At 45.8% G+C, this 14,541-nt stretch overlaps 1 protein-coding gene across 2 annotated transcripts in view; it reads right to left on the bottom strand.

The window, feature by feature from the left end:
• rapgef5a (Rap guanine nucleotide exchange factor (GEF) 5a) overlaps positions 1-12,984 on the bottom strand; it is a 73,420-nt gene extending 60,436 nt beyond the window's left edge. For both annotated transcript variants that reach the window (XM_069194731.1, XM_069194732.1), the window contains exons 1-5: positions 12,387-12,984; positions 6,812-6,865; positions 5,696-5,802; positions 3,853-3,974; positions 2,945-3,113 (exon numbers count right to left, since the gene is read on the bottom strand). In XM_069194731.1, coding sequence (XP_069050832.1) covers positions 2,945-3,113; positions 3,853-3,974; positions 5,696-5,802; positions 6,812-6,865; positions 12,387-12,551 — 617 coding nt within the window. In that variant the 5' untranslated portion in view covers positions 12,552-12,984. The remainder of the gene's footprint in view (positions 1-2,944; positions 3,114-3,852; positions 3,975-5,695; positions 5,803-6,811; positions 6,866-12,386) is intronic.
• Positions 12,985-14,541: the final 1,557 nt, after the last annotated feature.

Below are 14,541 nucleotides of genomic sequence, written 5' to 3'. Positions count from 1 at the left end.
TCTCAAACAGCTCCAGTGTAGCTCTGGTCTTGCGCCTGGGTGATTGTCCCACTGGAAGGTGAATTTTTGTCCCAGTTTTAGGTCTCAAATCATTTTTTTTCCTCTAAGCTTCCAAGCTACTGCTGATGAGAAGGAGAATTCTGTAAAAACAGACTTGACACTAGGGATGGGGCTGACTGAGTGATGGACAATGATGGGCTGGTGTCAGATGTAACACTTTGCAAAAGTGTTTACACAACATTTCAACTTTGTCTTATATGACCATAAAACCAGTTCCATACAGCCCCCCCTTGATGGAGTGACCAGGATATCGCTGACCCCTGGACATTCTGTCTCCTCTCGGCCGCTGAACTCTGTAGCTCTTGATGTCCTCACTGATGTCCCCACGGTGGCATCGCTAAGCTTCCTCCTTGCCCAGCTGCTCAGTTTAGTTGGACAGCCTGGCTTAGGCAGTGTTTGGGTGCCTTCCACTTCTTAATTATCAACCTCACCTGGCTCAAAGACAAGAGGATCTGTGACATGTTTTATACTCTTCTCCAGCTCTGTGCCTTTGTACAGCTTAACCCTTGAGCTGTTTTGAAAACTCCTTGGTCTCCATAGTCGAATCTGTTTGAAATTAACTAAGGAACTTTACAGAGACTGGTTCACCTTATTTCAGAATAAATATAACTATTAATGTACACAGATGTCAGTTGATCCATTTCTTTCTTTTTGTTTTATGCTTTGAATGCGTGGAGCAGGTTGTGTTATACAACACATTATTTACTGTACAAATTCAAAGCGTCAGGATTGTAAAGCAACAATTAGACTCAATTCTAATTAATTCTATGATGCATTAATTAATACAAATAATGAAATCTAAATACATACACAAACTACAATGACACTATCCTAAAGATGAATATTAAAACGCACTGTAGAACAGTTGGTTTTTGTTCTTCATACAGCAAGTGTAATTATCTTCCCTGATCCCCTGAGACCTCTGTGCTCAGAGCACTCTTCAAGCTGTGCTTCTTTGTGAAGTCAGTGCTGCACACAGAGGATTTGCAAGCTCAGTCCGTTTACCCAACGATTGCTTAAATTTTAATTTCCTGCCATCCAATGCACTAAAAAACACTGCGGCTACGTATGATTCTAATACTCCTGCATTATTAGTTTTAACATTATTTTCCAGTGCCCTTTGGGATGATTAGAACGATTCTCCTCTTTGTATATTTAGAAACCTGCGGCAGTCTCTCCGCACAGTTTCTGTCAAGAGAGTGACATATTTGGATCAGCAACCGTTCGGATTTGATGAGGTATCTTTACGAACACACTGGGAGTAAAAGACTAAAAATAAAAAAATACAGGCAAGCTCCAATTCTGAGAGACAGTCTAATCTGTGCCTCGAGTTCAGAGAAGGGCTGACGAAGAGAAACGGATCCAGAACGTCTCTCGCTCCCCCCCCGAAATGAGTGAGAAATAAGCAGGTCCTCCCAGCTCGGAGACAGAACTGCGGCGAGGGTACAAGCTCAAGGTGTCAAGACTGCGAAGCCACAGAAGTGTGCAAGGGTACATTTCATATACATGACCTACTCTCATCGATAGGAATTACTGATGTTAAAACATGGATACTATATAAATCCGGTGACCGTGGTGCGCAGACCTCAACAGCAGCAGCTGTGTCAAGGCCAACAGGACGGCTCCGGCCGGTGCAATCCCCTACAGGAGGCGCTGTGAGGATTATCCATGGGAATCTGGTGGGGAGGGAGTCCAAAATCCCTACAAAATGGGTCCAAAGAAACTCCACCGCTCAAGATCGGCAACAGTGGGCTGACCGGCTGACCAGGAGCCCTTGAAGCAGAAGGAATTCCAAAAAATTCACGCTCGCACGTCGGCATCGGCCCACCCCACGGGATTGGAACGGAGAACCGACAACCGCCGACACCCCACAGGGAAAAGCAAGCGTGGGAGGACGAGCCGAGCCGGTCCGAGGCCCGCCGCTCGGAGGACCGGATGGGCAGGTGGGTCGAAGACTTCTGCTCATCGCTCAGCTGCTGCCTGTGAGCGCAGCTCCAGCACAAACCCTGCGGGCGCCGGGCGCCAGGTCTGCGGGCGGGAAGCAGGCCTGAAGGTGCCCACTGAAAAGTCTGGAAACCGACTCCTCTGTCTCAGAGACCTTGAGGCCTTTTAAGCACATTTTTGTATGAATTGATTGCTCCACCCCCACATTTTGTTCGGGGACTTGAAGGTGCCTTGAATCACTAGCAGAGGTCAGTGGATGTACATGTGTCAAATAAATATAAGGAGGATGTGGCAGCATTTACACGTGATCATTGAACCACTCGCTTTCACACAATCCCACAATTCCTGCACCGCTGCAAATAACTATGACAACCACGCAAGAGGACTGCAAATAGCGGTTTGCTGTAAATGTGAGGAAATTCAGGTGGGGAGCTGCGTCAGCACGAGCAGGCTGCGAAGGAACAAGCAATAGGTTTATTCCAGGCTGAAAAGAGAAGAAAGAAAACAACGTTTCAGCCGTGGAGCCTTCTTCAGGTGTGAGCCTTCCTCACACCTGAAGAAGGCTCCACAGCCGAAACGTTGCGTCTTCTTTCTTCTCTCGTCAATGTGAAAAAATGCCTGCCGCCAGAGGAACAACAGTAGAAAAGCCAGTCTGTTTTCTGAGCCACATGCAGTCAATTCTTTATAACCTAAGCCAGCACACCGTTTTTAATGCTCAACGGTTCACTGCATTATCACTGCTAAACCTGCAGTCTTTGTGTTCCAGCAACGTACACTCATTATTACTACATCGAAACGTCCTCGCGATAACCCGATCATAAATCTGTTAACCGCATGAACTGTCGCAGACGCCAGTACCTCGAAAATGGGTTCATTCAGAGAGTGACTCAGTTCCATTCTGTCAAAAAATACTCAAGTAGATACGGTTGGCTGTACTCACGGACTGCTCACTCCGACGCGGAACTGCACGTAGGGCACGAGCTGCAGGAGCAGCCGGACGCTGTCCTGCCAGTCCTTCTCGCTCTTGAACTCGCAGTGCTGCAGCTCGCACTCATCGTAGGAGAACTGGTAGAACACATTGGAGTCCTCAAACACGACGTGCTGGTCGACTGCCAGGGACAGAGGACGAGGTGAGGTTCTGTGGTTTTTTTACGGCAGCGATTCGGTTGGGGAAATCAAATCACCGTTTTGTTTAAAAAGGCTACAAGAACAAACATTTAAAAAAAAAAGACTGAAAAAGCAAAGGGGCGCTGGAAAATCTGAACGCCCCTGCTCACTCATGCAACTAGCTGCCTTTCTGACAGGAGCGCAGATTGCTCTGGCTCCGAGGACAGACCCTGCTGCTCCTGCTGGGCTGGGCCTCCTCCCTGGCAGCAGATACGTGGGCACCAGGTGGGCGGCAGAGGCTGTGGAGCCGCACACCCACACCCACCCACCTCACAGCAGCCTTTCAACCCAACCAGGAGCAGGAAACGCAGAGCAGCGCAGCATCCGCCAGTTATACAACGAGGAAATAACTCAGGAGGACTGAAAATTTCCCTCCTTCCCCCCCTCACCCCGTACACCTCCACCAATGTGACAGAGGTCAACGGAGATGAAATTGCAGATGAAAAAAATAAAATTGTGAACAGACTTGAGCTGTGGGGTTTTAATAAGGACTGGCTCCAAATGCACAGCAATCACCACCTGTGATTCTCTTCCCAGACAGCACATTTTTAGACCCGCTGTCCTTTAAATTACTGTCCCCGTAGGGCCAGTGGCTGCCACTCCCTTCTTTGTGTAGAGTCCGACCTGCCTGCGCCCTTGCTCCTGGCTTGAGAGCAGAGCTGTGGACCTGCAGGCACCTACCTGACAGCAGAATGCCCAGCTCCAGCAGGACCTGCCACACCCTGGCCGCCACCGCCCGGCACTGCACGAACAAGCACTGCTCCAGCAGCCACTGCACCAGCTCCAGACCCACATAGCTCCTCCTGGAGAGACAGAAGAGTCCAGCTCAGGTACGAATCCCACCCCACCCCCTCCAGACCCACAGAGCTCCTCCTGGAGAGACAGGAGAGTCCGGCTCAGGTACGAATCCCACCCTACCACTTCCAGCCCCACAGAGCTCCTCCTGGAGAGACAGAAGAGTCCGGCTCAGGTACAAATCCTACCCCACCCCCTCCAGACCCACATAGCTCCTCCTGGAGAGACAGGAGAGTCCGGCTCAGGTACGAATCCCAACCCTCCCCACCCCAGGAGAACGCGTTCCCACCTGCACCAAGTATTTCCCACTGTGTGGCGCCATGAACACACAGCGCTGTCCCTGTGCAACTGACAGCTCACCGCAAGGTGGCACGGAATGGTGTTCACCAGTTCAGAACATCATCCCAGGGAGTGGAACCCTAACCAGCTGAGTAGAACATGCTGTAGCTCAGTACGACACAGGGAACTCCTTCTACCCACACTAAGGAAGTGAAACGAAAATATACAGAATGCAAATGCCAGGGCTTGATGAGAAACAACATCCCATATACTGATGTTCTGTTATTTAATTATTTAATAAGTAATTGAGGCTGTAGTAGATGGGTAAGAACAGTTACAGTCACAACAGCAATTATATAACTGCAGCGTATGCAGTTACAAAATTTAGCTACTGGTCGGCTACATAACTCATTCTCATTACCCTGCATGCATGTTCTGTGCATTAATTTTCTTTATCACTGGATTAAGCACAGGTCATCCCTGTCAAAGAGATTTTAACAGGTTAAATAAAGTATTAAATCAACAGAGGCTCATACCTGGGATGTGAACATCTTAATTACTTAAAGCTGTCATTGCATTAAAATAAATGTGATTGAGGAAGGTTCGTGTTAAATTACCATTATGTATGAAATTACCTTATTCAGCCAACATGCCCGGCTGGGTTTCATGAAAAGACTTAGGTGTGGATTTAATTCAAACTGCAGTCACCCCACTAAACACAATTGCATGACTAGCCTGGGGCTGCAGGGTGGGTTTTGACCTGACAGAAACAAGACAGCACCGGCACAACAGAAGTCACCACCACAAGCCTGGTTTGTAAATACTGTAGCAGCTGGCAGGTGGGTGAAAATTTTGGATGTAATCCTGCCTTCAGGCTATTAATAGAAGGATTCTTCTCCACACAACAGGCCCAGAAGAATATAAAGACTAAAACACTGAGACTTGAATAGTGAGACAGTTAATGAACTCATGAGAATGAGGTGTGGGTGTCCTGTTCTTGCAGAAGAGAGATCCTCACCCCATTTCCACAATGACCTTCAGCATCTGCTCTGCAATCAAGAAGCGGGTTCAGACCTCAGCACCTCTACCCCTGCCACGGACTCACACCGATGCCTTTTTCTCTTCTCACACTGCTTTTTGCTTAAGGTGTATGTTATTTAACTTCTTGTTGCTGCTGCTGTTCTGTGTTTATGTTTCCTTAATGTCTTCGTATCGGAACACACATGCAAATAAGCGTTTCATTAAATAAACTGAACTGAACCGAACCGAACCTCACACAGCCTCGCTGCACCCATCGAGATAAGTGAACTTCGACTCATTTTATTCCAGCAGGACTTGTCATTATTATCTTATGAGACACAAAGGCAGGACAGCCAGGGCAACCAGCACAGGAAAGAGGTCTCTTCCGCAAAGAGTTTCCGCAGTGCTGCCACACGCTGCAAGGCGTTACCTTATAATCCTGGCCAGGTGAATCCTGTCTCTCGCAGGGTACAGGCTGTGAGACAGGAACGCGTTCCTCAGGGCTCTTCCAGCACAGGGGAAACTCTCTGCGCAGACCTGAAGGAAACAGAACCGCAGGACCAGCCTTTAGATCGGGTCTTCTGCTTACAGCATGAACAAGAAGCAATAACATGCCATACACTTCTCCAGCAACCCATACGGGTACACACTGTACTGTACAGCACAGGTGTGACATCATCCTCAGGCCAAGCAATTCAACTGAGGATCCTGTATGTACAGTACAGCACCTAGAGACAGAACAAAAACCTGCAACATTCAGAAGCCAATAACCACAGAAACATGTATATTCTTCCACAAATGTAAATACAAAGCCCTTTTTATTCAATATTGACCACCAACAATCTGAAAATAATTGTATCAGTAGACAACAACATGAAATTTCAAAATCCATCTGCAAGAGTACAGCGTCCTGCTTCAAAACCGCTTCATAGTAACGATACAGTATATGAAAGACCTGTGACATATCTGCTTACATAAGTGACCCTACATCAATGCCACACTCTCACTGATGGGATGCTGGTTCCATTTTAAAAAGGCATTTGGAAGCAAACCAGTAGCTACTCAGTCTATTTCATTTTAATGTGAAAGCGTGCCGGTCTGTTTTTTGAGTGAAGTAAATTTTAGGAAATGCAGATGCTTCACGGGCATGGAAATGCATATTAGGATTCCATGCAAGTCAGCAGGGAGTTGGAACATGGTATTTCCACTCATGTTTCTTCATCTGTGACCCTGAAGTTCTTCTCCCAGGTACAGCTTCCACCGCAGAAAGGGTGGAGTGTAGCAAATGTCCTTCCAGTTGTTTGGTACAGTATGTACAGGACTGGTATCCTCTCTGAACACTTTAAACCAGCGGCTAGAGGGTCAGTTTCCCCTCTTCAGCTACAGGAATTAGTTCGTTTCAACAGAGACTCTCTCCTCACAGGACACTTCTCTAGGAGTTAACACAGTTCCTAGCTGTGCCAAAAGAAGGCATGTTGAAGAGAAAAGAATTTCTGTTCATTGTTTGGAAATGAAATAAAACATATTTCTATATCACAAGCCTTACCTTCTGTTTTGAAATCTCGGTGCTCTGTCCGGGAATGGTATCAGGTGCTGATTGCTGAGGGAGACAAAAGGAAACCGTGAACTCAACACTGTAAGAACAGATCTAACAGAGATCTAACTCTCCCCGCGCCTCAGCTCCTGAGCTCACTCGATCAGCAGCGCATCTCTGCCACTGCTTCCCAATGCTTTCGCAGTCAGCGGTCGGTTTGCAGGACGTAGGTGAGAGGTCAGCGATCACAGGTATATTACGACATGAGGAAACTGCTGAGGGGCTCTAAAAACAAGTCCTTGTGCTGCAGTTACTCCCCCTCATGAATAAATGTTTCTACAGTAAGCACTTGACATAAGGACTGTATTACATCATACTAGTGTCAGCAACTTACTGTTTATATCCCCGTATTGGAAATGCATATCTGCATCAAGCCTGTCACGGGTCACTACACTATTGAGCTCATTGGCATGAAACCGGTTTCCCTGACAATGTTCATAGAAGGACCGTCAGGTCAAGTATGTTCTGGAAAGACGGAAAACCACACAAATGTCATCTCTTTCATTAGAATGTCTCATATTTAGAATGTCAAATATCCAATGCAAGAAGAGCCAGAAAATAAGAATTAAGCATTACTGAAAATTACAGGCTTTTTTATTTCAAGTATGCGTATTCTTCACTGCTCTGTATTTTACACATTTATGAGGCAAACCCTGCATTTCATGTTTTAACCTTCTTTGGTCCCCTTCTTTCCAGTTTCTGCCAGCATAACATGTCGCATTACAATGTAACAGTTTGGGAAGGAGGACTCATGTCAAACCAGTAGACAAGCATTGACACTTCTGTAGACATGCAACGCAGCATTTCTCTTCTGGAGGAAGGGGACAGAATGTAATAAAGGCACAATGCATTTGAACAAGGCTGCCCATGGCTTGCACGAGCAGTGAGTAGATCATGCTCATGAACCAAAGGCCTTGAGCCAACGTTACCATCACCATTCCCACACAACACAGCACTGGCTGCGGATGCAGAGGGGGTGGACACAGGGCACATCTGTTAGATACAGCGCCTCTCTGCACTCCTGCGTCGTTCAGGCTTCTAGTGCTACAAGACCGCTATACACCCTGCAGGAGCTGAAGAAGCGTCTCTGCTTTGCATGCGGCATCGCCGAAGGTCCATCAGCTCAAGAGAGGGCGCGCTGTGTCCGAGAGCAACACAGGCAGAAAAGACTACCCTTACCGAGATTCAGGGAAGTCAGTCTCCAAACCCCTCACTCTCATTCTCTCCAACCCTCGCTGTAAGTGTCCCTGGCGGCAACATGCTTTCTAACATGCCTGTTTTCACAGTTTCTACTCAAATTCATGCTGTCACATATAATCAAATGTGAGGAGCACATTTATGACTTAACCAACCAGCTTGCTAAGAGACAGCAGGGTCATCGGTGTGGCCCACCATGGAGTGTGAAATAAATACAGTACCTGTGTGAACACACATCCCAGAGATGCAAAGGGCATGAACCAGCAGCAATGACGGGCATCTGGAGACATACCAAATATCATCCTGTGATATTTTACTCTTAATATAGTGCACAAGTTTTTTATTCCTATCATGATTTTAATGATTTAATTATTTGCACAGAGCTTTCAATTTCGTGATCGCCAAAATCTGCCTACCGGTGCGAGTCTTAATGTACAGTGCTTGCTTTATGTACAATGAACGAGTTCTGCCATAGAAACAATTATGACAGGCTGGTCATATTTTTATTGACAGAAAACACTGATATTGAGGTTCCATCAGCAGAAAACTTCAAGCACCATCTTAAGAAGGTCTTTGGTTCACTTAACAACTACAAAACAGGCTAGATGGATCGAATGGCTTCCTCTTGCGTTATCTGACAGGCCAAGACAAGCTAATGCAGAAAAGTCTCAGGAGTCTTATAGTTACATTTTCTTCAGCAAGGGATTTTCAATATGTTTCTGCACACGTCAGGCTTTCTTTTCTGTTGGCAACCCTTTCCAGGGACACATCTGGCAGTGGAGCGATGCAGAAGAGCACATCTGCGCAGGAGGTGTGCGCACCTTGCAGAGCGGAGTGCTGGGACACGAGCTACAGCTCCATCGACTTTCAACTTCAAAGAACAAATGCTCCCTGCCGATTGGCTGAGAGCAGGTCGTTATCTGCCAGAAAGGGATTATCTTAAGCTTAAAATGTTCTGCTCCGCACCGTTCTGTCTGCTCTCGTTTGATTTTTTAATGATAAATCTGTCACACAAATAAAGGAATCAAGCAAGCGGAATTCCACTTCAGAAACATCTTAAAAATGCAAGACGCCATTCAAATAAGAATAAAGGTATATTACGCCATCAAATTAGGAAAAAAATAATTCTCGTACAACATCATGCTTGCAATGTAGGCGGGAAGATGGCAAAAAAAATTCAGCAGCAAGTAAGCAAAGAAAATATCAAAACATAAGCCAATGTCTGCCGTTAAGAAATGAACAGTATCTGTATGAATATAAAGTGATGGATTCATTCATTAAATGGCTGGGTATTTGTTCCAGACTCCCTTTGCCCTTTGTGTAATGGCAGGTCTCTGTTCTTAGTTGTAGATGCACTTCCACTGGTTCTCTCTGGCTCATTCTGAGGAGACCTGCTGTGTTGACCTTATCGATGCCTTTGAAAACTCTGAACACTTGTACGAGGTCCCTTTGCAGTCTGCTCTGTTCACAACCAAACTCTTTCAGCGCCTTCAGCCTGTCTGAGGAAGAGACCCCTGGAAGCCCCAGAATGTAGCCGATTGCTCTCCTCTGGACTAATCCCAGAGCAGCAGTGTCTTTTCTATACAGTTGTGTTCAAAACCGCACATAATGTTCCCAATGAAGCTATACTAATGAGTTCTGCATTTGCTTGCATAAACATCTTCTGCCAGGTTTTGCCTACTATAGAATTTCATTTACGGCTTCTAAAAAGGCTAAGCAACACAACAGTTAATACACAGACCTTTGTTGGATATCACCGTGTGTCTAACGACCAGAGACAAGCATATTACCCAAATATACATATTTGCATACTATTATCACATTTAGGGAGCACTAACTCAAAAAGGGGCATTTAGACAATGTTCACAGTGCCTGGGCATGCTGTCGTCCTGTCACACAGGAGTTTCTCAGTGACTGATGTGTCTGCCAGCAGAGAGCTGCAGGCTCTGCGGGCTCAGCTTCTCTCCAGTCCCGTGAGGGGCTCAGTGCAGAGCCATGTGCAGTTCATGTGTGCGCACGCTGGAGTGCCCCACTTGTGTCATTTATTCATGGTCACGCCCAGAGAGCCCAACGACAGAACACAGGCCCAGCGCAGTGCAAACAGTGACTCAGAGCACAGCAGAGGAGCTTCAAGTGCAGGGCCTGGCTGAATTCTCCCATTCACTACGCAGAGAGAAACAAACACACTGAAGAGAACCGAAAACGCTGATGTTTATTTAATGGGAGGGACTCAGACACAGCAATCCAGTCCTTACCTAAATGCTTAAAAACCATGACAAGCTATTCATACACACCAGCTCTGCTACATGATTTTATCTTCCACTACAACCTTTATAAATATTAGCTGAACCTTTACAATGGGCCACTCTGTCTGAGTAGCTTTGAAGACTGTATCGTTTTGTTCTCCGAGCACTGCAGTGACTTACTAGAATCCTTCTCTAGGCAAAGATAAATGTCTCAACATCTGTCTTTGGCAGTACTCTGTTCATTAGTCATCATTAATGGGTTCAGTGGTTACGAACCTCTTTCTAATCTGTGGGAAAACGATTGAAAGAAAATGTATTACGATGTTTTTAACAGTGTTCTGTCATTTCTATCTCCAGCCATTTCCTGTACGTTATTTTACTCTGCAGGAAACAATGCAGAAGATAAGATCACTCCTGACAAGAGTGAGGACTGGCGCCACACTGGCCTCAGTCAGGCGGCTGGTCTCTGCAAGGTGCACTCAACTAAAACCTGGGGACGTTGGCTGTTTCAGGTGACTGTCAGTGGACTGGAGGCTTGCAGCCTGAAGGCTGGAGTACAATATCGCTCCCCTGCATGGAGCCTGAACTCACAAACACTGCTCTCCAGCTGCCAACGGCTAAGGGGAGCAGTTTTCAGCTCTGTCTCTTACATACACTTATTTATACATGTCGGACGTTTTTCCCGTTTGCTTTTCAGATCGCCAAAGGAAAACACATCTTTAATGCTTATCAGTATTCTCTTTAAACCTGTCCGCTTCACTCTGGGAACGAAAGGACAGTAAAACCCATCCAGGCAGGAATTTAAATTCCGATTTCCCATGTCTTGTACACTTACTGGCACCAGAACAAAGTGGAAACTGAGATTTAAATGTGATATGATCATGGGAAAGACATTACTTGGTTATTTGGTAAGCCTGGCATGTGTACTTGATAATTAAAACATTTGAAAATTTCCCTTTGAGCTCTCTGCTTGCAAGCTCTCACACGTGATGATTTGACTCATTTAAGAACACTCACATCCCATTATCAACCTCTGCACAGATTCCGAGTTAAATGAAGAACAATACAAGCCCACAGCATGAGCATTTGCCTGTCTTGATAAGATGTGAGTTCACAATCTTACGTGACACAGGCAGCCTGACGTGATTCCTACACAACCGAATTTCTCGACTGAACAGTACACTATGTAAAGACAGTACTTTTATCTAGGTATTTTTATAAAGAGCACTGAAGAAGATAAGATACTTCATATAAAACATTGTAACATGAGCTAACTCTCAGGTTAGCACGCACAGAAGCAGAACTGAAATAATGTAATCCATTTAACGCTACTTGACAACGTGTTTTCACGCAACATCATAAGACGGACAATTTCTTAGACGGTCTCGTGGTAACCAACTGCACCAGTCCCCATCACAATTTTAACAATCTTTACAAAACTCCGTACCTCTAAACGCAACAGACATCGACAGCAGCTTTATGTTGCTCATACAGAGCCACGGCTCTCATCTGCCATTCAAAGCAGGAAAATTTGACTGTTCTGAAAATACACCTGCATGCCCTCTTTAATTAAAAAACAAAGGCACAAGCGTCTTAAAAAAAATACAGACTGAATTTGAACCAGTGCCGTGCGACATTTCTATTTCTATTCCATGAACTGTATTTCTACCTTTCCACCATTGGACAGGCAACACTTGCAGTGGGGTGTTTTTCTGAACGCTGTGCTGACATTTTATTTACCTATACGCTTCAAATATTTTAACAACAACGTTTTCCGAACCGTCTTCATCGGAAGAGACCCCCCCAGCACGACCTCGCCTGCGGCCAGGCCGTGCCAGGTTGGCCACTCTGAACTCGGGTTCAGCCCGAACCCTTCCTCGCGGTGCCGTTGCCTTAGATACCGCGGCTGTTAATGTCAGCAACGAGAACGGACCCCCCAGTCCGCGATTCCAAAGGCGCTTCGGGGGGGGGGGATAGACACAGACGAAATATTCTCTTATAATCATAACAGGCTCCCGACTCGAGTGCAATCGCATTCCCGGTATCCCGAAATTAAAAGGAGGAAGGAGCCTGGCGTTACTTACTGCCTCGGCACTTTTCTTCCTCAGATGCAATCCGTGCTTCAGCAGCGCAGGTAGGTCCCTGATCTTCTGCTTCAGCTGCACTTGCTCCCTGGCGCTCCGGCTCCAGCGCCAGGTGGCCAGCAGCCCCTCGTCCGCGGCGCAGGGCCGGTCTTCCGCGTCGCCCATGCCGCGCGGACCGCCGCCGCGCTTATCCCCGCGAGCTCCTCGCCGGCGGAGGGCAGGCTGCTCGCGACCCAGTTCCTGCAGCACGCGCCGACGCTCCACCCAGCGCCTCGCCGAGCATGTTGGACTGAGCGCTCCTGCGTGCGTCCACCCAGCCCGGGGGATGAGCTCATCCACAGGTGCAGGAAATATCGCCGTGCATCACTTCCACCTTCTCCTCGGGAGATCTCCCCCCGCCCCCCCTTCCCTGCTTTCGGTCCTCAGAGCAGAAGAGGCGAACAAAAAGCCATGTAGCTCCGTTGGAAAAGCGGGGGTGACTGCTACAAGCCTCTCCAAATGATTTCTTTTAGTGCTTATGCATAAATAAAAGGAAGGATGTCAGTTCTGGAAAGGCCAAACTAAACCATCCTGCAGGAGTGGGAGCGTCCCTGGACTCAGGGCTCAATTCCCCCTGGTGTCCTGGTTGCTGTGGTGCCCCGGAGCGAGGCGCTCGGCTCGCGTCGTTCTGCTAAATTCCCTGGTTACATGGCTAAATAAAAGCGTGAACGCAGACTGACCTGAAAGCAGTTAGCCGAGACCTGGGTTTGACTCCTCACCTTCTGTGTGGAGTTTGCATGGTCATGGGCGCGTGATCGGGTCTCTTTTCCAAGCTTTAAAACATGCTGGCTGTGTTCAACAGATCCCATGCAGCCCATGTTTGAAATACAGAACAAATCTGTCCTTTTTCTCATTCTGAGTCTGAAGCATTAGACTATCAAAGGCGCCATTGTGAAAAAGTAACCGACCCTAACATGGATCACTAGGATCTTAACAAACATCTCTACTCAAAATAAAGATTCTTAGATTTTTTAAAAAAAATAATAATAATTCCCATATCACAATATTTTAGAAGTGATAATTTTAGGAAAGTATTAATCACCCGAAAGGTTTAGTCACTATTGAACAACTGGTGTACAGGACATTGGAATCCCAGCAGAGAGTGAAACAGACTAGAATCTTGAAGTCAGAACTGGTTAGACAAGGCTGTAAAAACACAAGGAAAAATATCAATTATCCAGGAGTGTTCCTGATTTTTATCATATATTTCATAATATAGACAGCAGTCAAGCCCACAGTGGAGTGCTCTGAGAAATCAAATGGAACTGAAGGATTCAAAATAATCATTTAAATGCGCTGACCTAATAAAAGAAAAGAGATCATTACTTCCTTAGTGCAGGGTGTGTTCAGCTGTTTTAATGACCTCAGTGAAACACACATTTAAAATTGATGTCGGCTTTTCTATTTCAAAATAAAGAAGAGCAATATCATAAAACTTTATACAGTAATCCAGTTTTTTATAATCACGCATGGTCAATTTTGTAGCAGCTTCAAACCAAACAGTGCTTATTTTAACCACTTGCATTTTTTTAATCAAAATTTGTTTTGCAAATCAAGGCTTTGCATTTCTGTACAAGACCAAACAAAATCTTATTTCTAAACAAGGCAGATATATCTCATTTAAAAAGGCATTTTATATGATAAAATGTGCATAATCCTGCACCATTTCTAGAGAAAACAAATCTGTACTTTTACATTCTTGTATCCAAACTGTGAATTAAATTGTCAACAGTGTTTTTTAAACTATTTTTATTCAAATACAATGCAAAAACTGTCAATCTATATATGCACAGTACTATATGTCTTAAGTTACCTGGCTTGAGTGAAGGATATTTCTTTTTTTCTCAACAATATTGGATGTTTATTGTTTTTTGCTTGCTGGAATACAACTCAACTAACCCCCCTAAGTTCTGCTCTTTCACAGTAAAGCTAGGAGTGCCCTGCACAGACAAGCAGACAAAGACACAGAGCTGCAAAGGAGAGGAGACCAATCTACCCACCATGTTTTGGTTGCTGGCTGCGAATCAATGGTAAAAATGCAAGGCGTGTCAAATATTTGAAGTGCACAGCTATATTGCAACGCGCACAGAACATGACCAGTGTCAGCAATTTTTCA

This window comes from Lepisosteus oculatus, chromosome 10 (genome assembly GCF_040954835.1).
Source record: "Lepisosteus oculatus isolate fLepOcu1 chromosome 10, fLepOcu1.hap2, whole genome shotgun sequence".
In the NCBI taxonomy this organism is placed as follows: domain Eukaryota; kingdom Metazoa; phylum Chordata; class Actinopteri; order Semionotiformes; family Lepisosteidae; genus Lepisosteus; species Lepisosteus oculatus.
The sequence above is the reverse complement of the archived record's forward strand: the minus strand, read 5'-3'. Positions and strand labels throughout refer to the sequence as shown.